The following is a 25773-nucleotide window of genomic DNA, read 5'->3' on the forward strand; positions in this document are numbered from 1 at the left end:
GTCTGCTTAGTTCTCAATCCAATCTGAAGAAAATACCATTTATGACTACTTCTGACCTCCTCTCCTTCAGGATTCAAACCCTAATCCACTGATGGATCTTCCTGTTTTATCCGACTTGCTTTAATTTATGCCAAAACCTCTGATCCATTCAGTTCCCAAGTTTCAAGGTAATAAGTACCAGGATGTACAAGTCATTTCAGGATGCAGCCTTCGCACAATTAATATATCATTAAAGAACAAACTCTACTTAGGCTTTTTTAGGGTTGGTGACTTCCAGGCTAAACAAAATACCGTAAAAACGAATTTCTAGGTCAAAGAAACACATTGGGACCCATAACAGGAAAATAGATTTAAAAAACAGAAAAAAAGAAAATGAAAGTGGTTGTGCTAATGGGTTACTATTACAACTGGTATAATGTGGTGTACCAGGGCCGTATTATATGTAGTATTAATGTAGCAATACTTTGATATCATCGACGTTTTAAATAATTTTTCAGGTACGTGAATACAACAAAGAAGAAAGCTAAATCAGATCGGACCCTTGTGCACAAGTCTAAGAAAATCCAGCTGATGTTGCGGATGAATTTAATAGGTACTTTGCATCGGTCTTTACTGACGAAAGCTCTTCATTTTGAGAAGAGGTTCTGCGTGTGAGGTTGAATTATCAGTCGTTAATGATCAGTGCTCCTTCAAGATGACTTGAACAGACTTCAAAGAACGTCTGAGACATGGCACCTATGTTTTAATGCTGCAAAATGCAAGTCTTACAATTGGGGAACAGAAACCTTTAAATAAATTATACCCTTGGTGGTGTTGAATTGAAAACAGTAGAGCAGGAAAGGGACCTGAGAGTTACGATACAGGCAGATATGAAGTTTCTGAACAGTGAACGTTATCCTCTAGAGATACGTAGGTCATAATTCCACTGTAAAAGGCAGTTGTAAGACCACATTTGGAAATGTAAGATTACATTTTGAATATTGTGTTCAAGCGTGGATACCTCATCTGAAAAAAAAAAAAGAAAGAGACATTGAGCATCTTGAAAGGATCCAAAGGCGGGAAACCCAAATGCAGATCGGCAGAAAGACGACAGTATGAGGAAAGACTCCGATTATGTGGGCTACAGAGCCCCTGTTCTATCTTGGTTATAGGAGCAACAGCGACTAAGACCATGAATGTAAATTGCTTGCTTTCTATGGTCGATTTTCTGTTTACTGGACGATAACCCAGAGTTTCTGAGAGTTTAAACCATAGCAGGGTAGGGTAGGATCGATGAGGAACTTTTCGGGTGGCCTCAATATGACAGTTGCCATTTTTACATAACCTGGAAGTCCATGAATTCCACTGAAGTCTCCTGAAGGAATATAGCGTTCCTTCAGTAACAGCCTCTAGTGTTCGAAGGGTGAGATATAAGGTAGGTTGGACAGATACGTAGGGATGCAATATGCGTGCAGTATACTGCAAGAATCAATAAGACAAAAGATTTAATTGATTCTAAATGTGGTATGGTCTTCGGCAGTGTCATTGAACTTTCCTTGTCATAGCAGTGAACTTGGACCAATTGTAATTGGCTGAGTCGAAGTTTTCATGAATAGTTATGGGGATTTCTCGAACATTATTGTCTTCGAGTAGCTCTCTAAATGTAAATAGTGCCCTAAAAAATTCACAAATACCATCCTTGTTCATTACCCATCGCATTTACCCATCGATAAAGACTGAATCCGCCCACAGCGGATTCTGTCTGTATCCCACAGGTAAACGGATCCTCAAAGGTAAATGGATCCCTTCTTTGGGACCATTATCCTTTAAAAAAAGGATAGTGTTAAAGGGGATTAAGTTTCTAAAACAAAAATCTGATGATCTGGCCTCTAGAACATCAATATTTAATTGAATTTTCAACCAAGGTATGTGATGAAAGTATTATAATGAATTCAAAACAGTATGTCCAGTCAGAGAACTTTGTCTTGGACACATCTCTATCCGAGAAGCATAAACCATTAATACGAGATTACTGACGAAAACCTTTATCATCAAACAATAAAAATTCACCATTGTGACCCATTCTGATGGATTTAACATGTGGTATGATACGTGGTAAATCCAGGTTTGGTTTCATCTTTAATATTGATGGTCTTTTGGAGTCACCATAAAATAAATTACAATATGTTGTGCTGAGTGTGCTACACTTTTGCAATAGGTGAGTAATTCTGTAGATGCAGAGGCAGATTTAACGGCGGGCACACCGGGCACGCGCCCTGGGCCCCAACTTCTGAAGGGCCCACGCAAACCCCAACAAATTAGTTGAACTAATATGTTCAACTATTAGTTCAAATCTTTGTGATTATTATTATGCTATTATTAATTAAATTATACATATATTATATTCAAATTTTATTGGAAATAAAACATTAATAGTAGATAATATTTTTTTATTTATTTAAAAAAATGGTTAACGTGTATTTTTATTTTCCCTGTCTCTCTCTTTTTTTAAGGGGCCCAATATTTTCTTCTGCGCCCTGGACCTCAACCGACCTTAATCCGCTACTGTGTAGATGGAATCTCTTAAAGAATTCAACAGAGTCTGAAACCTTTCATTTCGTTTTATTTTTTGATTGGTTTCCAATTATTTTATAGAAATAAGTGAACCATAGCAACTATATCTTCTCCGCAGCAAGGAAAAATGCAATTTTGGAATCTGAAACTTTAGTTTCCGCTTTTGAATGATCCTTAAACTGCCAAGTCAGAGTCTTGAATCCAGCATTGGACAGTGCCTCCTCTATGTGATCCTTCTCCATGTATAGACTAGGCATCTGACTGCCTTCGAGTGCCCAACTAGAACACTCTAAGACTCCCATCAATAAGAATCCTCCTCCTTGACGAAGAAGATCAGCAATATTCTTTATGGCTTTGCCAAAGACTTCCCAGTTCGGGCAAGCTGCCTCCAAACACAGTGAAGAAATAATGAGATCATACTTGTCCACGTATTCTGAAGGTATGATCTGATCTTCCACCACATTGCAAAACACAACAGCTTTTAAATTTTTCCTCAGGCGAGTTTCAATGTCTTTGTTTCCTTTCTCCAAATCACTGGAAAATATAAAAAATATATCAAAATTGTACATTTTAAAGTGTTCAATATACACTACCATAACACAAATATCCAGACACCTGCCTATTTACAAATAATCTATGTTTACAGAAATACTAATAACTTGTGTTTTATAACAGCTTCTAGTGTTCAGTCAACACTCAGTTATTTCTAAAAAACTAACATGATGAACCATTTCATACCAGCGGTACTCTGTAGGATTCATTTGAGGGGTCCGGGTTGACCATTCCAACTTTTCGACTGTCACGTCCTCAGACAAGGCTGTTACAAGTCCAGTTGATACAAGTATGGACCTTTCTGGACGTAGGGAATGAATTATTATCCACATCATCCAGACAGACCACAGCATTCATGGTTTAATCCATAGAAACCAATGGACACGGGTCAAATCATGAAAATCAGCCCCAAACAGTCACTATGGCTCCGCTAAACTTCATTGTCCGAAATATACAGTTTGCAGGTAGCTTTCTTCGGGCATCTGTCACACTCAGGTACTCTGGTAAGATAATGTACTGTGACTTGGTACTCCAAAGCACAGTTTTCCATTTGTGTACAATCCGAGAAGGACGAGTCTTAAATCGAGAAGGAGTGTAACACTAAATGAGGCAATTATTGAATTTTGAACAGATTCTGGACCTTAATAACACGTCATGCTGCTTGCTGCGCATTGTTCGATGCTGATGTTTGTCTCAGCAACCTCAGAACAAAATCGATCTCAGAACACTCAGTTTACAAACAATATACAGGAAGCAATATACACGGAACAAAGGAAATTAGGCAAACGAAGGCTGATTCCGAGAAATCATTGGCAATGGATGCAAAGAAAAACGGCAAAGATTTCTTTGCTGTTTGCTTAAAGTTGATTCGTTACAGAATCATCTAGTTAAGACTGCAGTTATAGTTCAGACACAGCATGGGAAAGTCTTTTCTGACCAATTTGATTGGATACTATGATGTGGCCACAAAGAAACTGGATGCAAAAAACAATTTTGATATCGTATACTTGGATTACAGGAAAGCTTTTGACACTTTTGCGCATTGAAGACTACTGTACAAATTGGAACCGTCAGGCACTAAGGGCAAGTTGCTACAATGGATAAAAGGGCGGTTGAGTGGGAGACGACAGAGAGTGACAATCAATGGACACTGCTCTTTGTGAACTAATGTTATTAGCAAGGTCACCCAGGGTTCGATCTGGCCCATTGTTGCTTTGTATAGTTTTCAATGATATTGATAAAGGCATATCAGCTTTAATCTCCAAGTTTGAAGGTGTCAAGAAAGTCGGTACGATTTTTAATGACAATAATGGCAGAATGATGCTGCAACAGTATCTAGAAAACTTGAACAGATGGGCTAAGTGGTGGCAACTGAAGTTCAACATTGACAAATGCAGGAACTGCACTGGGTACAAGTAACCCGAGAGAATTGTACCAACTGTGTTTCGTTACACTCAGTGTAGTGGAGAATGAAAGAGACCTTGGGGTAATTGTTCAGTCAGATACGAAGTTCTCTGAGCAGTGCAGCCGGGCTGCCAGAGCAGGTCATGGAGTTCTGTCAATGATATACAGGAATTTTACTAGCAGAGACAATGAGGTAATTATCCTCTTGTATAATGCAATGATCAGGCCACACCTTGAGTACTGCGTACAGGTCTGCAGGTCTCATTTTAGGAAGGATGTAGAGTTGCTGGAACGAATACAGGTGAACGGTAACGAGATCGGTGGAGGAACGAAGTGTTGCTCTTACTAAGAGCTGCTTAAATTCTGCAAATTGAAGCGTCTGAAGACTAGGCACACCTGAGTGGTTATCTGATTGTGGAGTATAAGACTGAATATAATCCATGAACATGAGGAAGAACCCATCAAGCATTAAGCAAGCTCAATGCTGATGGGTTGTTCTTCCAGCTCAGATTACGCACTTGAGGCGACCTAAATTCAAATTGAGAAACGACAGTTGCAGATTAGATGTGTCGAAAATTTGCCTTTAGCCAGCAGGTAGTTTTGATTGCTGGAACAGACTTCCATCTGTCGTTGTGGAATTTGATAGATTAAATAAATTCAAGGAAGAATTGGAGAAACGTTTGGACTGAATGGATGGGTGAAATGGGAGGTTTTTTTTTTGTCTGAAGCTTTATAAGATTGCTTTTGTGCGTCATATGCCTCTACTAATGCTACTGATATGGGCTTGTGGCTGACGCTCGAAAAACTCTATTACTATTGTCACGTTCAGTGAGCTTTGAAGATTTCTAGGTCGTTTCCTGACCTAGGCTTCAGCACCAGTCAAATTCTATTTGTCAATATCCTAAGGATCTGCGGTACTGTTTCAATGACATGTACAGAGCAATTGTATATACGGTACCCTATTATCATTTTGCGCTGAAAGCCTGTTAACTGTGTCGATAGGGCATCTTCCTTTTGCAATCGAACTATTGTCTCCTGGAAGACCAATGAACATATTTATAGTTATGTCTCACACGTGGTATTCGGGTGCAAGTTACCAACCATCAATGGAGAGGTGTTTGGATATTAATGTTAAGGCAGTGGAGTTATAAATATGAAAGATTAAAGCATTGCAATTGGTTTTAAATGGGGATGATGTGTCAGTATATGAAAAAATGAAGGTTTATAATATCTAATCTCTACAATTCTTAGAAACAGTTGAAGACTATGTCTAAGAATAATATTGTGTTTGATTCCAAAATGGCGTAAGGACCACGATTTCATGCAAATAATAAACCGAATCTAACATGTGATTTTGCAAAGACATATTAGAAGGTAAAGCAGACAGATTCATTGTATTCTCTAACAGATTGGGTTTGCATGAAATCTGGTAATCGTTGAGAAGAACAAACATATCCATTGTTCTATGCGAAGAATATTACTGAATGTCTCTAGAGTGATTTAAAAAGACTGAAAAATAAAAGCTCACCTGTACCCTTCTAGTTCTGCCACAAATTTGAAAAATGGTGAATAATCCAACATCCCTGGCTCTTCTCGCATCCATTTCTCCACAGATCTGCGGTTAGAGTCTGAAAAGTCGCTGGTGATCAGATGAGTGAACTGAGCACTCGCTGATGCCAAAGAATGAACTGTAGGTCCACACCCGATTTCAAGACATTTTGATCCCTTGAAACGTCCTAAACACAAAACTGCATTAATTAGTAAATTCATCAACAAATAATCATTTGCAATGTAGGTTGAATATTTGCTAAACATTTATCAGAAATTAAATAAAATATTGAAAACAGCCAACATTTTTAATTTCAGTTGACAACCATTCAAAAATGTATCTGAACACATATATCTGGTATACGGTAGAGCGATATTATTCAGTCCATTGATCCGATTTCCACTATGCGGTCGTCCAATTAAGATATTTATTGAGCCATGCAAGACGAGACCGATCATTGCATTTGATTATCTTTGGCTGGCGCACCACCACCACTTCCACACAAGGGTAGAAGATGGTTGCTCTGTATTTTCTGTGTTCTTACAGACTTTAACTCCTATTGATCCTTAAACTCCTGGTTGATATTTTGTATGGACATTGAAGAGATCGTCTTATTGTACATTCAACTGCCCTCTGGTAACGTGGAGGGAATATTTGTTGTCGAACTGTGAATTGCTGGGCTGCAGTGGTAGACCATGCTTCGCTTCTTAGATAACATCGCCGACTGTCGACTTTGGACATTGAAGACTGTCAGCAAATGCATGAATCGACAAGCCAGTGTGTGACATTGGACAACACTCCTTTCGAAAACAGCTGGGTTATACGTGACATGAGTCCCTTGTTTATACAGAAAGGTTCAATGGACTATGAAAACGTTAGTGTTCGGATACTTTTCAGAAGGTATTATCTATCGTTAAAGAAAATGATCACAGACAACGTTAAAATAACAATCTTTGTAGAGCTAATAAAGAAGGAAAGGGAAATTTATGGTACAATCTTAAACCTGGTACTTACCACTCTTGATTATTTCATGAATATTCGTGAGGTAAAACTTCACGGCGTTGTCTATTAAGTCAGTCATCATTTGAACATATGCTGCAGAGTTAAATGCGTCTCCTTTGAAGTACTTTGACCAATCATCATGTTTTTCGGAAACAGTGGACATTTTCAGAAGAGGATCTGTGAAATAGAAAATAAATTAATATTTTTTTACATCATCGTTGTATTATAAGAGAAATAAAAGGCAATAAGGTATTATTTGTACAAGTGTTCCAAGTTAGGCAATGGACTGAGAGCAGAAGCCTAAATTCGTCCAATGATTTCCCATTCGAGTTGTAATGCTTTAGATACTACTGGAGTTGATCAAAATGAAAAGATAACTCCTAAGTCTACAAGGTGGTTAAAATTATTTCCATCATCGTGAATGTAGCTCCAATTTATGACAGGACCCGATTGCAAAGGATCGTTACTAATTTTTAGTGATATGCCTATTCATTTTGCTAGATCTCATTAACACACGATTTATCAGTTCACCTTTGCACATAGCACGTCGAATACATGCGCCTTTCTCTCCAAAGCAGGTGGGAAAGGCCAGTGTTTGAGAATTCCCCGCAATGAAGCCAGGAATTTTAATGGGCCTTTATCATAATGTGGCTGAGGTAGTCAGTCTCAGAAGTGGTTTGGTCGTTTTCCATTCCCGGAATCTTGTGTTTTTTCTAAAAGAAACAGACAAATCTACTATACATACTTCGCAATATGGCCTCGGTCGTCAATGCGCTTAAATCTATTTGACAACAAAAACTGGAATGTACCGTCCAATTGAGTCCAGACTTGTCAAGACAATCGTAATTTACTCAACAGTATTGTCACTGGAGATCATCATGTGATCACTGGATTCGGTGTTTGAGTACGATCCAGAGCCAAAGCGTCAGATCATTCAGCGAAATTCAAAATCAACCCAACGAAATTCAAAATCAAATGCCAAAACGTTTCATTTACAGAAGTCCAGGATTAAGAGGATGCTGGTCATGTTTTTCGACAAACAGGGCATGATTCAGAAGGAATTTGTACATGGAAGGAGAGAGAGTGTCACATGCCAAGTAACATAGTCTTCACAGTATAATAGTTTCGCTGTTCATTTGGAAGAATCTGAGACAAAACCCTTGATGAATTTCTTAAGGACTTTTCGCTGATTGGAGAACGCAGAGTTTTTCATCCTATAAAACCGAACCACAAACATGCGCACCTGACCTCTAGTGGAACTTCTTCTCTGTTGGTTCACTACAAATCACATACTCTTCAGATACATCATTTGAATGACATCGCAGTATACCTTGCTCACGGATATATAGAGATAGAGTCATCCAGACCTCCAGTATTTAGCAGCGATGGCTCCATCAGCAAATGAGATCTCTTAAGTTCTAATTAAAGGAAGAAATCTCGTAAAGGAAGATTTTTTTAAACAATCGGACAAAAGTTCAACGTATACAAAAAACGAAAGGGATCTTACCCCACGTGGTGTAGCCAAATCCTGATATCTGTCGACAAAAACCCAAGGATAACTACCAGCTAATGCGAAGGGCTACTCCCACAGTTAGTACTGTCTTAATTGGCTACAGAGTCTTTGTCATCCACTTCCTCAGTTATATATCTATCTTTTTATGTGACCTTGTACTGCCACTCACTACACTATCGTTTCACCCTTTTACGGGGGGCAGCGACAAGTCCGATAACAGTCAAGAAATTATCAACGAATACAATCTTTTTGAGTAGAGCACTGGTTCTTATTTATTTATGATTTGCTCAATGCTAAAAGTTCCACTTCCCTGTTTTTTCAGACTAACTCTAATTTATGTACAAACCACTAGTCCATGCAGTTTCCAAGTTTCAAAGTAATCGGTACCTTGATGTACAAGCTGTATCAGGGTGTTGGCTTTTCAGAAGTATGTCATCATTAAAGAACAAAGTCTCATTAAGCTTTCCTAGGAGCACAGCAAGGGTTGGTGACTGCCAGGATAAGGTGAAAGAAACACGTTGTGGGGGTGGGGTGGTTTATATATGTTTTCTTTGTCTCTTTATTTACTATATTATTAGATATTTACTATACCCCACTTTGCATTTGCCTTGTGTGTATCTCACAGAATTCCGGTTCTGAGGGAGTTTCTATATTAGTGCACTCCTCCTTTGGATTTTGCTGTGTGATTACAGCAAAATACACATTTACAAATTAAAAAATCTAGCAAATCACTACACATTATTCACTTGATATTAGTACATGGCAAGGACTACGATTCTGGTCATTAGGCTCTTTCATACATCATCTTCTTCTTGCCTTTGGGCCAGTATCACTCTCTTGCGTTTATGTATATATATTTTTTTTTAATTAAAGTTCATTAAAACAATCACATTTATTTCTACAGTTATTACACATATCTTTCCTTTAATCCTTCGCTAATACAATTCTCTTCTTCTTAGGCTAACTGTCCAACTGATAAGTTTTTCTAGATCAGTCTCACCTTAACATAATAAAGCTACCATTTAAATTGTAATAGTTCTGTTCACCTTAGGATTTTCAAGGAAAATAAATAGACAAATAAATCTCGGCTATCTGCGGCTAGCAGCGCCACTCCTCTACTTCCGGGACGTTATTCCAGTTAAAATACCACTCTGACAGCTCTATTGATTAACTCTTCCAAGAGGTTTTTATTCTACATTCATTAAAGCTAGGCAGATGAAACGTAACTATGAACTACCCTCTTATTAATCAATCCTTATGACATTTCTGCACTTATCTATAGAATAAGTATTGAATTAACTACATGCATCCCAAAAGAATTCCCTTTAACCATTATCTATCTTTAGCTACAGTCTTTTGTACTACCTAATGGTACAAATGCCGTTAAGCACTTACTTCTGGTGAGCTGAATTCCTCAGCTAATACATGGATTGGTCTTTGACTTTCTGCTCTGCATCGGGATCCACCATCAGTCTGAGATCGCTCTTCTTCAGCTTCGGAACTGCTAACATCTGCCAGGGATACTCTTCGCTTCGCCGATCATTCCTGGTGTCATATCTTTCTTCGCTGTGCCAGATCATTCAGTAGGAGTCGCTCCCATTTACTTTATTTCTCTCTCTAGGCTGCAGGACGGTCTAGTGTTCTTCCTTAAGCATTATCTCGCCCCGTCCTCCTTCTAAATATATCTCTCGGTGGACGCTTTCGGACTTCTATGTTCCATCTCGAGAAAGTTCCCTTTTCTGTAACCTATCTATACTTTACTTAAACTATCAGAATTTAGTTAACTCACCATAACTGGTTCTACTGGTGGATCAATTCCCGGGACTGTTTCCCGAGCTTACCTACAAGCGTGGTTGTGCTAATCGGATGTAACTGGAGATATCAAAGTCGTATTGTAGTGTTGATGTACCAATACTTTGATATCATCTCCTTTTTTAAAATAAACGAGATGATTATTGTTTGTACCAGCATTTCACAGAAGGTATTAGGCGCCAGAATATCCTTGACCTCATCATTACTAAAGTACAAAAGTTACAAGTTGATCAGTATCATCATCATCAGCCATTTTCAATCCACTGCAGGATGAAGGCCTCTCCAGCAACTTTCCAGTTCCTTCTGTTTTGAGCACTAGCCATCCATAGTAGGCCGCCATAGCCTAGTGGTCAGGCGCGCGGGTGCATAAGTACACGTGCCTTGAGTGACCGGGGTTCAAGCCTGTGACTGCTGAATACGGTGCTGTTTCTTGTATTCTGTCTATTTGTGAACTCCTCTGACCGTTTGGTCGTCCCGGAGTATAAACAAAAAATTTATTTATTTATTTATTTACTACTCAAAAACTCATGAATTTCATCTATCCATCTCCGCCTTTCTCTTCCAGGTTTTCTTCTAGCTCCTCATGGGTACCATTCTGTTATTTTCTTAGTCCATCTGTCATCATGTCTTCGAGCTATGTGTCCTGCCCAAGACCATTTTAGTTCTTTAGTTTTGATAAGAATGTCCTTTACTTGACTTTGCTGCCTAATCCATGTGTTTCTTTTCTTATCTAACAGTCTGATTCCCAATATAATTCGTTCCATTCTTCGCTGTGTAGTTCTTAGCTTCTCTTCCATTCTTTTGGTGAGTGCCCAAGTTTCACTTCCATAAGTCATGGTGGGGAGTATGCATTGATTCATTATTTTACGTTTCAGACAAACTGGGATATTGGGAAACACATTCATTAAAGGACTTCCTCTGGACTTCCAGCCATTTATCATTATTACAGCTAATAACTTGTCCCAGATAAGTATATGACTCCACCTTTTCAATTACTGCTCCTTCAATCATTATTTCCCTTTCCGTGGCATACTTGTTCATCATTAATTTTGTTTTAGCCATATTCATCTTTAGTCCAAAATCCTTACTAACTGTGCATAACTGATTAAGATTTTCCTCTAATTCTTTGGGATCGTGGCTTATGACCACAATGTCATCTGCAAATCGTAAATGGTTTAGGTACTCTCCGTTCACATTGACTCCTTTCTGCGACCAGTCTAATCTTCTGAAAGCTTCCTCAAGGGCAGCAGTAAACAGCTTCGGAGATATTGTGTCTCCTTGTCGAACTCCTTTCTCGATTTTAAATTTGCTACTGTCTTTGTCTAGTCTAATAAAGGATGTAGCACTCTCATATATTCTTCAAAATCATAATATATGGAGTATCTATGCCTTGTCTTTCCAGTGCCCGAAACATTGCCTTATGCTGTATGGAGTCAAATGCCTTTTCATAATCCACAAATGCCAGGCATAATGGTGTTTTATATTCATTTGCTTTCTCCATTAGCTGTGATATTACGTGAAGGTGATCCATAGTTGAGAATCCTGTCCTAAAAGCCAGCTTGCCCTTTCGGTTGATTCTCATCAAGTATTCTTTCTAATCTGTTAGTAATGACCTTTGTGAACAACTTGTAGATATGGGATAACAAGCTAATTGGTCTATAATTTCCAATTTCTGATTTATCTCCTTTCTTATGCAGCAAAACTATGATTGCATTATTCCACTGCTTAGGCATCACACCTTTTCTAATGCACTTTGTGAAGAGCCTTGTTGCAATCCACCTTCCCCACTGCTGGTATCATTCCCTCGCTCCTTGTATAATTCTCTATAGTAGTCTTCTGCTATTTGAATTATGCCTTCTCTGCTGTTTATAAGTACACCATCGCTATTCTTCAGTTTCAGTATCATTTGTCTTTCTGTATTACTGCTCATGGCTGCTGATTTAAATCCTTTGTTTTCCCTTAATGCTTGTTCTACTTTTCTTGTGTTAAATCTTCTTATGTCCTCTCTGAGTCTCTTTCTAATGGCTTTGCATAACTCAGTATACTCAATTTTCTCCCTGTCAGTGTTTTTCTTGCTGTTTATTTGTCGTCTTCGGTTCATCATGGCAAGTGTTTCTTGACTAATTTTTTCTTCTTTGGATTTTTTTTCCCTATAGGTTTCTTGGGCTTTATCACTTTCAGAAAGTTGTAATATTCCTCGTCGATATCTTGGTCCTGAGCAGTCTGCAGAAGCTCAAACTTGTTCTTAAGTTCCAGTACATACTGCTTTTTCTCCTCCTCTGTTATTTCAAAGACCTTTGTATTATTTACTCGAGTCAGTTTTTTCCTTTCCTTTCCTACATCTATATCAAGTGTACATCTTACCATTCTGTGATCACTTCCAACATTTACCTTGTTCAGGACAGTAACATCATTCACAATATATCTTCTGTTAGTGAGCATGAAGTCGATTTCATCAGTAGTTAATCCATTTTGACTCTTCCATGTCCACTTTCTGTTCACCCTTTTCTTGAAAAAAAGTGTTCATTACTGACATTCCTTGAGATTCTGCAAATTCCACAAGTCTTTCACCTCTTTTATTTCTTTCACCAATTCCAAAATTTCCTATAGTTCCTCTTTCTGCGCTGTTTTGCCTTTTTCCAACCTTAGCATTGAAGTCCCCCATAATAATAGTGTAGTGAGTTTTCTGCTCATCTAGAAGACTCTCAATTTCGGTGTACATTTCTTCAACCTCTTCATCATCATGGCTTGATGTTGGTGCATAAATCATAATAATCTTTAGCTTGTACCTCTTAGAAATCTTGAGTATTAGTCTTGACACCCTTGGTGATGTACTTTTGAACTCCAAAATGTTGTTTTTAAAATCTTTATGGACCAGAAACCCAACTCCACCTTCACTCCTTTCACTGTTTCCATTGGTGTACAACAGATTTCCACTTGATAAACTTATAAGTGATTCATTTCTTCTTGTTGTTTCAGGCAAACCGATGATGTTCCAATTCACATTTTCTAATTCCTTTTCCAGCTCTATTATATCCTGTCTTCACCGATGAGTGATCGTACGTTATAAAAGGCCAAGTTCAATTTCCGTGCATGGCAGCCTGGTCGTACCCAGAGATTCTCAGCACCCTCTGCTTCCACTCTGATCCTCTCGCTGCCGTAAGAGGGAGAGCGAAAGCTGCTGGGGACTGAGGGCCATTTGTATTGTTGTGCTCTCATTGCTGGAGGGTTTGGTCTTTTCCTCTTCACGCTGACCAGGCGTCTTGAAGAGAACCACTCTACACGTTCGTTGCCACCTAAGTGACGTAACAGGGCTTACCATCGAGAAGGTGTGCATGAGTGGATTTTAGGGAGGCAGGCCAACCGGACTTCTCCTAAATTTCTGTAATAGAGAGATATTGGATCCATCAGTGTTTTAGGCTGAGTGTCTGATAACACACAGGATACCTGTTCCCCTCTAAGCCCCGTAATAGTACCACAAATAAAGTCAGGGAGACCAAGGCTGCGTATGAGAAGGCATTGGCTAAGAGAGCAAAGAAAGTGGACAAGGAATGTTTCATGTATTTCAATACAACAAAGAAGAAAGCTAATCAGATCAAAAACATGAAATAAGTCCATGAATATGAAACAATTCCAAGGAAACATTTAAGGTATTGAAGAACAGGAAATAAATCCATGTATATAAAACTATACGAATCCACAGGTGGCATCAGGTGTGAATTCACTGAAGAAAGAAAGAATGGTAAATGTATCCTAGCATAAGGAACCAGTTGACAAATTTATTGGTAGTGTAGTTAGGAATGTAATTATAAAAGAACAGGAAACAAGTATATGGACATGAAACAGTTTAATCTTAAGAGGGAAGAACAAGAAGTAATTCAAAGGAATCAAAAAATTTTTGGATGTCTCTGTAGCTAATAGATGAAAAGTTGGTTCTGTGAGTTTTGAAGTTGGACAGTAAATGGATGTTGGCTGGTGGCGGCACGTGTTCGGACTGTTTGAAGAGAGAGCGGGAATTATAGAAGCCTATTCAGAAGAACAGTGCCCATGGAAGTATCTGTAGAAGAGGCATGTAGGAGAAACAGAACGTCGATAAGACAGCGAGTGGAGAGACTGTTAGAGATGGATCATTAATTAGCAGAATCATTAATTTTACTTTACAGTTCTCACACTTTCTATTGGCTTGGTAAATTAGTCCACAATTTTCATAATTCATCATAACCTCTAGGATTTTAACATTCTTTCACTTTTCACAAATTTACCACTCATCTTTTTCTACTTTCCTCACCCTTCTAGTTACTGCCACTTTGTGTAACTTTCACATCCATTTCGAGAAAAAGCTAAATAGCCACAAAAGCAGTGGCAAGGCAGCTCACGGGTAAATGGATCCCCTCTTCGGATCCATTATCCATTATTAAAGGGGACTAGATTTCTAAAAGAAAAATCTGATGATCTGGTTTCTAGAACATGAACATTTTATTAATTGTACAACGAAAATATCCTTTGGACGTGTTACACTGAATTCAAAACAGGAAGTCCAGTCAGGGAACGTTGCCTTGGACACATCTCTCCACACTAACCTTGAGGATGTCTGTAATTCTTATCAGACACTCGAACATTGCCTCTTTCCCAGGACCAAGAACCATTAATAGGAGATTACAGACAAAAACCTATTCTCATCTAACAATAAAAATGCACCATTCGGGTCCATTCTGGTGGAACATAATGTGGTAATTACAGGTTCGGTTTTATATTTAATATATACGTTCTTGAGTGTGCTTCACTTTTGCAATAGATGAGTAATTCGGTCAGTAATTGAAACCTCTTAATGAATTTAACCCAAACAGAAATTTTTCCTTTCTTTTTATTTTTTATTATTTTCCAACTATTTTATAGAAATGAGTACCATATTTAAAGGCGTTTGTTCTTAAAAGAATGCCATCTCTATACTTTCTCTGCAACAACGAAAAATGACATTTCGGAATTTATAAAATCTTTAAACTGCCACGACGACGTCTTGAATCCAGCATTGGAGAGTGCCTCCTCTATGTGATCCTTGTCCATGTCCAGACACGGCATCTCAATGTCGCCGAGTGTCCACGAAGTCTCCCCTAAGACTCCCATCAATAACAATCCTCCTCCTTGACGAACCAAATCAGCAATATTCTTTATAGCTTTGCCAAAAATTTCCCAGTTGGGGCAAGCTACTTCCAAACATAGTGAAGAAATGATGAGGTCATACTTGTCTACGTATTCTGATGGTAGGATCTGATCTGCCACCACATCGCAATACACGACGGCTTTTAATCTTTTCCTCAGGCGAGTTTCAATTTCCTTTTCTCCTTTTTCCAAATCACTGGAAAATACAAAAAATGTATAAAAATTTTACATTTTAAAGTCTTCAATATACACTACCTTAACACATACATAACCACAGCTGTTGAACCTGCCTTCTCACCAATGGAACTCAGTATAGCGGCAGCGAGAATGAAAAATAGAAAGACCCCTGGTATAGATCAAATTGAGCCCGAGATGTTCAAAGTGGTGGTAGAAACTATACCGAACACAATATTGGGACTCCTCAACCGATGTCTCTCGGTGGGCCACTTCCCGGCCTCGTGGAAAACTGCACGAATAAAACTTATTTTAAAAAACCCGACGAAACCACAAGGTATGCCAGGGTCGTATAGGCCAATGGCCTTGCTGTCAATCTTCAGCAAGCTCTTCCAGCGCCTTCTCTACTAAAGAATCGAGAACCACTTCCAAGAATCAAACCTCATGTCGCCTAATCAATATGGCTTTAGGAAGGGGCGCTCGGCTGTAGAGGCTCTGGAAATTATTATTGAAACAGCTAAAAACTGCAACACAAAATACTTCCTCCTAATATCGATTGACTTCGCAGGAGCTTTTGATTCTCTCTGGTGGCCTGCTGTTCTGGCCAGGCTCCGGAAGGCTCATATCACAGGAGACTTACATCGATGCCTCAAATCCTATCTTGAAAACAGGCGAATCACTGTTACCACTCCATACGCCTCTGTTTCTACGCCGGTCCACAGGGTTCTGTCCTGGGGCCGTTCTTGTGGAACCTGGTCCTAGACGAGTTCCTTAATTTGGATATTCCAAATGTTAAAACCCAAGCATATGAGAATGACCTGGTTCTGATGCTGCAGGCTGACAGTCGGACACGACTGGAGACCATAGCAAACCGGGCCACTAGCGACTTGCAAAATTGGGCTAGTACAAATCTCCTTACTATCTCCTCAGAAAAAACAAGTTCAATACTTCTCAAAGGATTCCTTGACCCTAGAAGACCACCACAGATAAAGATAAACGGGAAAACCATAAAGTTGCTAACAGAAATAAAATACCTCGGAGTGATACGTGACAGAAATCTTAGCTTCACACCACATCTCTGCTACCTGAGAACAAAAATAAGAAGATATGCGAGCCTACTGGCCAGAGTCACTAGAAAGATTGGGGCCTGAAGAAGAGGGCCCTTGGCGTCCTCTATAAGGCATTCTTTATCCTAGCACTAGCCTATGCAGCTGGGGCCTGGTACACACTAGAACAGCTGTCAACAAAAAAAACTGGAGATGACACACTGATCGATATTGCTCATAATGACAAGAGCTTGCTGCACTGTGAGCACCCACGCGCTCCAGGTCCTGGCGGGATGCCTTCCGCTGGACTTGGAGATTGCGTGCTGGGGGTTGCTGTACCAACATTCCAAAGGAAAAATAGTCTCTCATATAGGATTCACCACAGACCCAACAAACTCCAAAACCGTGGAGAACAGACGGATTTTGCAACACGTGAAATCACTATGGCAAAATCGCTGGAACCTCACTAACAAAGGCTCCATTACTAAGAAGTTTATACCGGATGTAGGACAAGTTTATCCACTCTCTCCAGCCTGGTTTTCGCCCGGACTCAAAACTACCTACCTATTGACCGGACATGGCTCATTTAGAAAGAGGCTATATGATTTTGGAATCGCAGCTACTCCGCGGTGCTCCTGTGGACAGGAGGAGTCCTGGGAGCACCTGGTATACGAGTGTAACCAATACGAGGACCTCAGATGTCAACTATACACCAAGATTCACTCGCTTCTTCGAAACCAGGAGGACATCGTTCTACAAGAGGATGAGACCTACAAAGCATTCACACTTTTTGCGCAAAATCTGTTCACAAGACAACGGACGTGATTTGTGGACTTTTGGAATACCCTCCCCTTGAGTGGAGGTATTCCAAAAGTCCACAAATCACGAGACAACAGCCATCCCTCAATGGCCCAGAGTAATGGAAACACAACTAAGACTCTGACTCAATTTGTTCAAAGACGCCATAGAAGACCAGAAGAACCCCATCTTGCCCTGTTGGGCACCTGGACTAAAGGACATTCAAGATTGTCATATGGCTCAACATACACTGTTTCTCTCTTGAACGGTACTTTCTTTCCCTTTCCGTGGGGAGAGGGGGCTTTGCCCCACTCCTTCCCTTCCCCAAATATCTTCCCTCTGGTGGAGCACGGGCCTACTCCACTGAAATCGCGGGGCCATCCTCTCTATCGGCCCCATATACTTCCTTTTCTTCCCTCCAGTCTTCACACCCCCTTTTTTTAAGGTTCTAGCCACTGAAATCCCAGGAAAGTAGGTGGCAGGACCCGCCAGATTACTATATAGGTAACACCCGGCCGGCTTCCCCGTGGCGAGGTATAGTAACGTCGGGTCCCATTAGAGGCCCGGCGGCTAACAGACCGGATGAACAAGGGCACAACATGCTAAATACCACATGACCCATATACTTTTAAATCCCTGGCTTGTCCGATACAGTGTACATATGCGGAGATGGGAGAAATCCCAGGAGCCGTTAGACCCAAATATACCTATACCTCTACACTACCTTAACACTAATATCCGAACACCTGCATATCTACAAATAATCTATGTTTACAAGAAAACTAATAACTTGTCTTGAATCTTTTAGCTTTCATAACAGCTTATAGTTTTCGGGAAAAACTGTCCAGTTTTTTCGGAAAACGCACATGCTCTGTACGATTGAGGTGAGGCTCTGGACTGGCGAGTCCATATTTTGGATTATGGGCTCAGTCTAGTCTGCAACAAAGTCTAGTCTGCATTATGAAATGGAGCGTTGTCCTGTTTCTTCTAATATGGAACTTCCTTGATGTAGGTAACACACTATTGTCCATAATGTCTAGATAGACCTTAGTATTCATGCTTTATTCATTAGCAACCAAGGAGTACAGGTCAAATCATGAAATACGCCTCCAAACAATCATTCTGTCTCAGAAAACTTCATTGTCCGGACGATAGTTTGCAGGTAGTTTTCTCCGGGCATCTTCCACACTCAGGGACCACAGTTAGATTGATAGACAATGTACTGTGACTCGGCACTCTAATTTAGGGCCGGCCTTAAATCAAGATGGAGTGTAGCATTAAATACGGTGATCATTGGATTATGAACAGATTCAAAACGGTGGTAACAGATATAATGCTGCTTCCTGTGCACTGTATAGTCCTGGCATATAACTCAATCGTCTCTGAGGTCCTCTCTATTGCGACAACCTCGACCTATCTTTGTAGGACTGTCCTGTCACATTCGTTCTCGTTGGTAGCATAGTTGGTAGAATCACTGTTCTCCAAACAGCAGGTGAAAAATACCTCAGTTCGAGGGCCAGTAATTTTTAAAAAGGTAGCGATTTTTATGGATGTTTTTCATAATGTGGAAAAGTTAACTGGTCTCACCCTGTTATTGTTCTGCGCGAAAGTCTGTTAAAGTCTGTTAATGAAAGAGGTAACTACCATCAGGAGTAAAGGGAAGGGTTTTGCTTTCGGAAAGGCGACTACGGTGGTCTCAGACAGTTTTCCAGTGGGACCAATTGATGATGTTACCAACAGCAAATTTTAAATGGGAAGGCTTCAGGGATTTAATTTTGGAGGCTACTAGGCTTTTCATTCCATCTAAGAAATACTGTTTAATGTACATGCCTAGTAGATATCGGATGAATTAATGAGGCCCCTAGCAGAACAAGAAGAATGAATGGGACGCATGTAAATTATAAGGAAACAAAGGATGGCTATGGTAGATATAAGATAGTCTGTAATGAAGTCACAAAGGAGGTTAGGCACGCGAAGGCAGATTACGAAAAAACCCCTGGCAAAGGATACAAAGAAAAACAGCAAGGATTTCTTTCCTTACGTAAATTCTAGAAGGAAAGAATGAATCAGATTCGATCACTTAACATAGATGGGTTGACTATTGATGTTCCTGCTCAGAGAACTGACAATCTGAATGAGTATTTTGCATGTACATTCACACATGAGGAGTTATTAACGTTTGAAAATGCCAGACGTTTGTCAAACTATAACAGGGTGCTTAATGATTTTGTAATAAAAGAGAAAAGGTGAAGGAGAAATTGTTGAAGTTAAACCTAAGAAAGGCACCTGGGGTGGATGGGATCCATTCAGATATATATTAAAGGAGTTGGCAAAGGAAGTAAACAAACACTTAGCCATAATTATGAGAGATTCCTTGGACTCAGGTGAAGTCTCCACAGACTGCAGATGTGCAAATGTATCTCCAATTCACAAAGGGGTATCAAAGGCGGACACGAGTAATTACAGACCTGTTAGATTAACTTCTATTGCGTGGAAATTAATTGAGGCGCTGGTTAAGGAAGCGATGCAGAATCATCTAGAGAAAACTGCAGCATATCTAGATGATCTTGCATTTTAATAACTCCGACAAAACATCAGTTTGTTAAGGGAAGTCTTGTCTGACCAATTTGATTCGATACTACAATGTGGTCACAAAAGAACTGAATGACAAAACCAATTTCGATATCATATACTGGGATTTCAGGAAAGCATTTGATACTGTTTCACATGAAAGACTGCTGCACAAATTGAAGAGGTATGGCATTTAGGGTAACTTTCTGCAATGGATAAAAGGGTGGTTGAGATGGAGAAGACAGAGAATGGTAATCAATGGACACTACTCTTCGTGGACTAACGTTATTCGTGGTGTCACTCAAGGATCAGGGTTGAAACCATTGTTGTTTTGTATATTTATTAATGATATAGATGAAGGTATATATGAGGTTTAATTTCAATGTTTGCAGTGATACAAAGGTTGACAGGGTTGTCAATAACAGTATGCTGCTGCTGCAATAGGATCTAGAAAAGTTAGGCAGATTGGCTGAGGAGTGGCAACTGAATTTTCACATTAACAAATGCAACGTACTGCATATGGGTAGCATTAACCACTGAAAAGGTACTCACTGGGTGGTGTTACACTTAGGGCAGTGGAGAAAGAAAGAGACCAGGGAGTGTAATTGTGCAGTCAGATATGAAGTTTTCTGAACAGTGCATACAGGCAGCCAGAGTAGTTCATGGAATACTGTCAATGATATACAGGAATATTGCAAGTAGGGATAAGGAGGTGATTGTCCCTCTGTATAAGGCAAAGGTCAGGCCACAACTTGAGTGCTGTGTACAAGTCTGGAAGCAACTTTAGAACGATTACTGCGGATGTAAAGTTGCCAGAATGAGTACAAAGAAGGGCAACGAGATTGGTAAGTGGAACAAAAGGTTGGTGTTACCAAGAAGGGCGTAAGTTCTGCAAATTGCATCGCCTGGAGAGTAGGCACCTGCGAGGTGATCTGATTGAGGTATATAATCCCAATCCAATCAAGGCAATGAATTCTGATGGAATTCTTCCTCTTGCTCAGATTAGGAAAGACGGTTGTTGAACAATTGTTCAACAACTGTTGAACAACTGTTCAACAAGACAGTTGTGCGGAAATTTGCCTTTATCCAGTGGGTGGTTAATTGCTGGAACAAACTTCGATCTGTTGCTGTGGAAGTTGAAAGCAAATAAATTCAATGAAGAACCCGACAAACGGTTGGAGTGATTGGATGGGAGAAATGATAAGGTGTTTTTTTTTTTTTGACTGATGCTGTATAAGCTTGCTTTCTTGCATCATATGCCTCTACTAATGTTGATGCTAACTCTGTCGATTGCGGAATCTTAATTTTCGCAATCGGCATAGAACACATTTATAGTTATGTCTGACGCGTGGTGTGCGGGTAGAAAGTGACCAACTATCAAAGGAGGGTGTTCTGATATTAATGGTAAAACAAAAAGTAAAAAAAAAGTAAAGTGCAGCCATTATCAACCCACTTCAGGATGGAAGCCTCCTCAACAATTCATGCTGAGGGAAATGGACCATAATCTGCCATCCAGTGCGAGTTGGCAGATCGACCGTATTCAGTAGTCAGGGGCTTGAACCCCGGTCTACTCAAAGAGCGTGTGCTACTGCACTCGCGCTCCTGCCCACTCGGATGGTAAAACAGTGCAGCCCTAATTACAGGAAGGAATAAAACATAACAGGTAGTTTTAAATGGAGATGGTGATAATATTACTAAATGACTCCGGAGAGATTTCAGAAAATTAAAAAAATGAATGCTCACCTGTATCCTTCTAGTTCGGCTACACATTTTAAAAATGGTGAATAGTCCAACACCCCTGGCTCTTGTCGCATCCATTTCTCTACATATCTACGGTTACAGTCTGATAAGTCGCCTGAGATCAGATGAGTGAACTGAGCACTTGCTGATGCCAAAGAATAAACCGTGGGTCCACCCCCGATTTCTAGACATTTTGATCCGCTGAAACGTCCTATAATCACAAAAAATCAGTAAAATCATCCACAAATAAGCTTTCACAATGCAGGCGGAATATGTAGTAAATATTTATTAGAAATTAATTAAAATATTGAAAATAGTTACCATTTTTGACTGCAGTTCACAATCATTCAAAAAAAAGTATCCGGGCATAGGAAGGGTTAGGGTGTAGCAATATTTTTCAGTCCATAGAACCATTTTCCTGACACTGATTCCTTTCTCTCGCAGGAGGACTGGTTACCTAGGGCACACTTGTCTGAAATAGAAATAACTAGAGAGACCCTAATTGATGTCATCAATAAACTACCCAACAAAGCCACTGTAGGTCCGGATGGTTTCCCACTCTTTATTATCAAAATTTGCAGCCCATATATAGTCGACCTTCTCCTTCACCTTTTCAGACAAATCCTGCAATCTGGAATAGTTCCTTCAATTTGGAAAACTTACCATGTTAAGCCCATTCCAAAGATCAAGAAACCCAAATCTCCTAAAGACCTGAGACCAATATCCATCAGCTGTTCTTTACTCAAAATTTTCGAAAAAGTAATTCAGCCAACAATTGCCCAGCATTGCTTTGCACACAGGCCCGAGTACCTCCATACCGTTCTACAAAGGAGATCGACAACTACCAATCTTCTTGATACCCTCTTCAGAATTCAGCACACCCTTAACAACAAATCACAGATTGATATCATATTCCTCGACATAAAATCGGCTTATGACAGAATACACCTCCCAGCTCTTTTTACCATTCTGAAACACTACATCGGCCTGGCGGAAACCTTACTTCAAATTTTGAAGTCTATTTTACTTCCTAGACATCTTTCTGTGACCCACAATGACTTTCAAGTAACTATTGACGTCTCAAGAGGCATCCCACAAGGAAGTGTACTGTCAGCTATACTGTTTGCAGCAATTTTGGAGCCTTTCCTTGCTCAGAATCCGAACTTTGTTTCCTATGCCGACGATCTGAAGTTCTACGTGAGCTCAGATCATAATCATCAGATTCATGATATCAACCAACAAGCTTCTAGGCAGATATTGAGCTTGGAAAGTTATCTTGCCACAATAGGGCTGCATCTGAGCCCTTCCAAATCAGCACAACTGACAATAACCAAGAAGAGAGCCAAAAATGATATCCAAATCTTTGTGAGTGGGGAACCGGTGCAAAAGGTGACCTCTCATACTGATCTTGGCCTCACCTGGGACGTTGAGCTCACATTTCAGCCTCACTTTGCCAGGATGAGGCAGAAGACGTACGCTGCTCTTTGGGCAGTGCGTCAAGAGCTCGTTGGTGTGCATCAGCCAGCGCTGCTTGTTCGGCACATCCTGAGGTGTATTACGCCGATTCCTCTCTATGCTTCGGAAATTTGGTCATCTGCCCCTGCCTCATACCTTCAGAAGTATCTTAGTTTAGAGTACTAGCTGCTTAGATGGATGAACAGGGTGGAAGGCCACCCCCTAACTATCTCCAGATCTATCCTACATCCAGATCTATCCTACAAGCAAATCTAGGCACCACTCCTTGGAGATATATCATCATGACAAAAAATGTTCTCACGCTTGTACGGCTTATAACGAGGCGAATTGATGCTCCATCAGTATCCGCATTAATCTCTGGCCCGAGGAGGGCAAGAGGGAAGCACCCCGACTCCTGTCTCCCTCTACGTCTTACTCTGTCAAACATTGATTCCCTGAGAAACATGTTTCCAGCCAGTTGTCTTCGGATCTTCAATAAATTTAGGATCCACCCTGATAGGTTCTGTGAAGACAAGCCCTACAGGAAGGAAATCCTCAAGAACTGTTACCAGATTATGAACCTATAATACTCCCCTGCTCCTGGACAGACTTTTTTTTTTTTTTTTTAATTTGCCTATTTGTATATGGCAAAGACTTTCTGTCTTCATGTAATCATGTATATTACTGTATATCTTGTACATTATTGTTTATTTAACCCTGTAAAAGTCTCGGGTCGAGCACGAATGTACCCTTGTTTATTGTACATTGTGTTCCTCGCACCTTAGTCTGTATTCACACCCTTCTGGCACAGAGCCGTCCCGGGGTGACCCAAGGTTTCTTGGGAAATAAACTGATTTTAATAATAATAATAATTTTACACTCTTGTATTGAATTATGGAATTTAGTGAGCCTTGCAAGGTGGGAACGATCATTGCAGCTGTTGGTCCTTCACTGACGCACCACCGCTTTCCCCATAAAAGGAGAAGATAACAGAATTTAACCCATCGTTGATTCTGTAAACTCCTGGTTGATATTTTTCAGAGATGTCCGAAGAGATCCCTTTACTGTCCATTCAGCTACCCTATGGTCAACTTGGAGGGAATAATTGTAGTCTAACTGTGCGTTGCTGGGCTGAAGTAGCAGATCGTGCTTCCCTTACAAGATACCATCACCGACTGACAACTTTTGATGGTCAAGACTGTCAGCAATTACATGAATCGAGAAGTCAATATATGACATCGGACAACACTCCTTGGAAAACAGTCAGCTTGGCGATACATGTCTTGTTTATTAGATAGTATGAATCAGAGCTGTAATACTCAATATGTTCTACGTTGATAATAATATTAGTAAATTAATAAGAGGAGTTTACCTCAATATAGTACGTGGAACACTTCCGTATGATACCCTCCAGAAATTAAAACGGAAAAAACGAAAAAATCGACAACTTACCGGTACATTAAAGTAAAATATAAATAATTAAAGTAAAATATAAATAATTAAATAATCAATTTAACACAATTCAAAATCAATTCAAAACCATTAAAATTCAAATTAACGCAATTAAAAGAATCTAACGAAAATATTCAAAACGAAAATCGTTTTGAATATTTTCGTTAGATTCTTTTAATTGCGTTAATTTGAATTTTAATGGTTTTGAATTGATTTTGAATTGTGTTAAATTGATTATTTAATTATTTATATTTTACTTTAATTATTTATATTTTACTTTAATGTACCGGTAAGTTGTCGATTTTTTCGTTTTTTCCGTTTTAATTTCTGGAGGGTATCATACGGAAGTGTTCCACGTACTATATTGAGGTAAACTCCTCTTATTAATTTACTAATGTCTTGTTTATAAAGAAACGTCCAATGGACAATTAAAATGGTAGTGTTCGAATACTTTTTAGAAGGAACTGTCAATTATTAAATGAAAGCATTGCAGGCAACGTTAAAATAACAATCCTTCTAGAGCTAATAAAGATGGAAAGGTTAATTGAGTGGTACAATCTTAATGATGGAAAAGGAAATTTATTCGTACAATCTTAAGCCTGATACTTACCACTCTTGATTATTTCATGAATATTTATGAGGTAAAACTTCGATAAGATGTCAAATACGTCTATCCTAAATTGAACATATGCTGCAGAATTAAATGCTTCTCCTTTGAAGTACTTTGCCCAATCATCTTGTTTTTCGGAAACAGTGGACATTTTCAGCAGAGGATCTCTGAAATCGAAAATAAATTAATATTTTATTACATCCTCGTTTTATTACAAGAGAAATAAAAGAAAATAGGGTATTTTTGTACATGTGTTCCAAGTTGGGCAACTGACTGAGCTCAGAAACAAATGTTCATTCAATGTTTTCCCGCACGTGTTGAAATCCATTCTCCTTCAACTTCTGAGGATTCGGTCAACGAAAGGAAGTTTTTTTATATGCAG

At 39.5% G+C, this 25773-nt stretch overlaps 1 protein-coding gene across 1 annotated transcript; it reads right to left on the reverse strand.

The window, feature by feature from the left end:
- Positions 1 to 2654: 2654 nt before the first annotated feature.
- Positions 2655 to 7223, reverse strand: LOC150091853 (nicotinamide N-methyltransferase-like). The gene is made up of 3 exons (XM_090370020.1): positions 7073 to 7223; positions 6038 to 6245; positions 2655 to 3087 (listed from the first exon to the last, which is right to left on the reverse strand). The coding sequence occupies exons 1-3, from the start codon at positions 7221 to 7223 to the stop codon at positions 2655 to 2657; spliced, it is 792 nt and encodes a 263-aa protein (XP_090226146.1).
- Positions 7224 to 25773: the final 18550 nt, after the last annotated feature.

The sequence above is a fragment of the Mastigoproctus giganteus genome, chromosome 1 (genome assembly GCF_048544385.1).
Source record: "Mastigoproctus giganteus isolate SK-2022 chromosome 1, ASM4854438v1, whole genome shotgun sequence".
NCBI lineage: Eukaryota > Metazoa > Arthropoda > Arachnida > Uropygi > Thelyphonidae > Mastigoproctus > Mastigoproctus giganteus.

Excerpts from the sequence above, each read along its gene's own strand:
- LOC150091853 (XM_090370020.1), bottom strand. The coding sequence starts at position 7,223 with ATGTCCACTGTTTCCGAAAAACATGATGATTGGTCAAAGTACTTCAAA. Across the intron at positions 6,246-7,072 it reads TCATGAAATAATCAAGAGTG|GACGTTTCAAGGGATCAAAA; the intron begins GTAAGTACCAGG and ends TTTTGTGTTTAG. Across the intron at positions 3,088-6,037 it reads GCAGAACTAGAAGGGTACAG|TGATTTGGAGAAAGGAAACA; the intron begins GTGAGCTTTTAT and ends TATATTTTCCAG.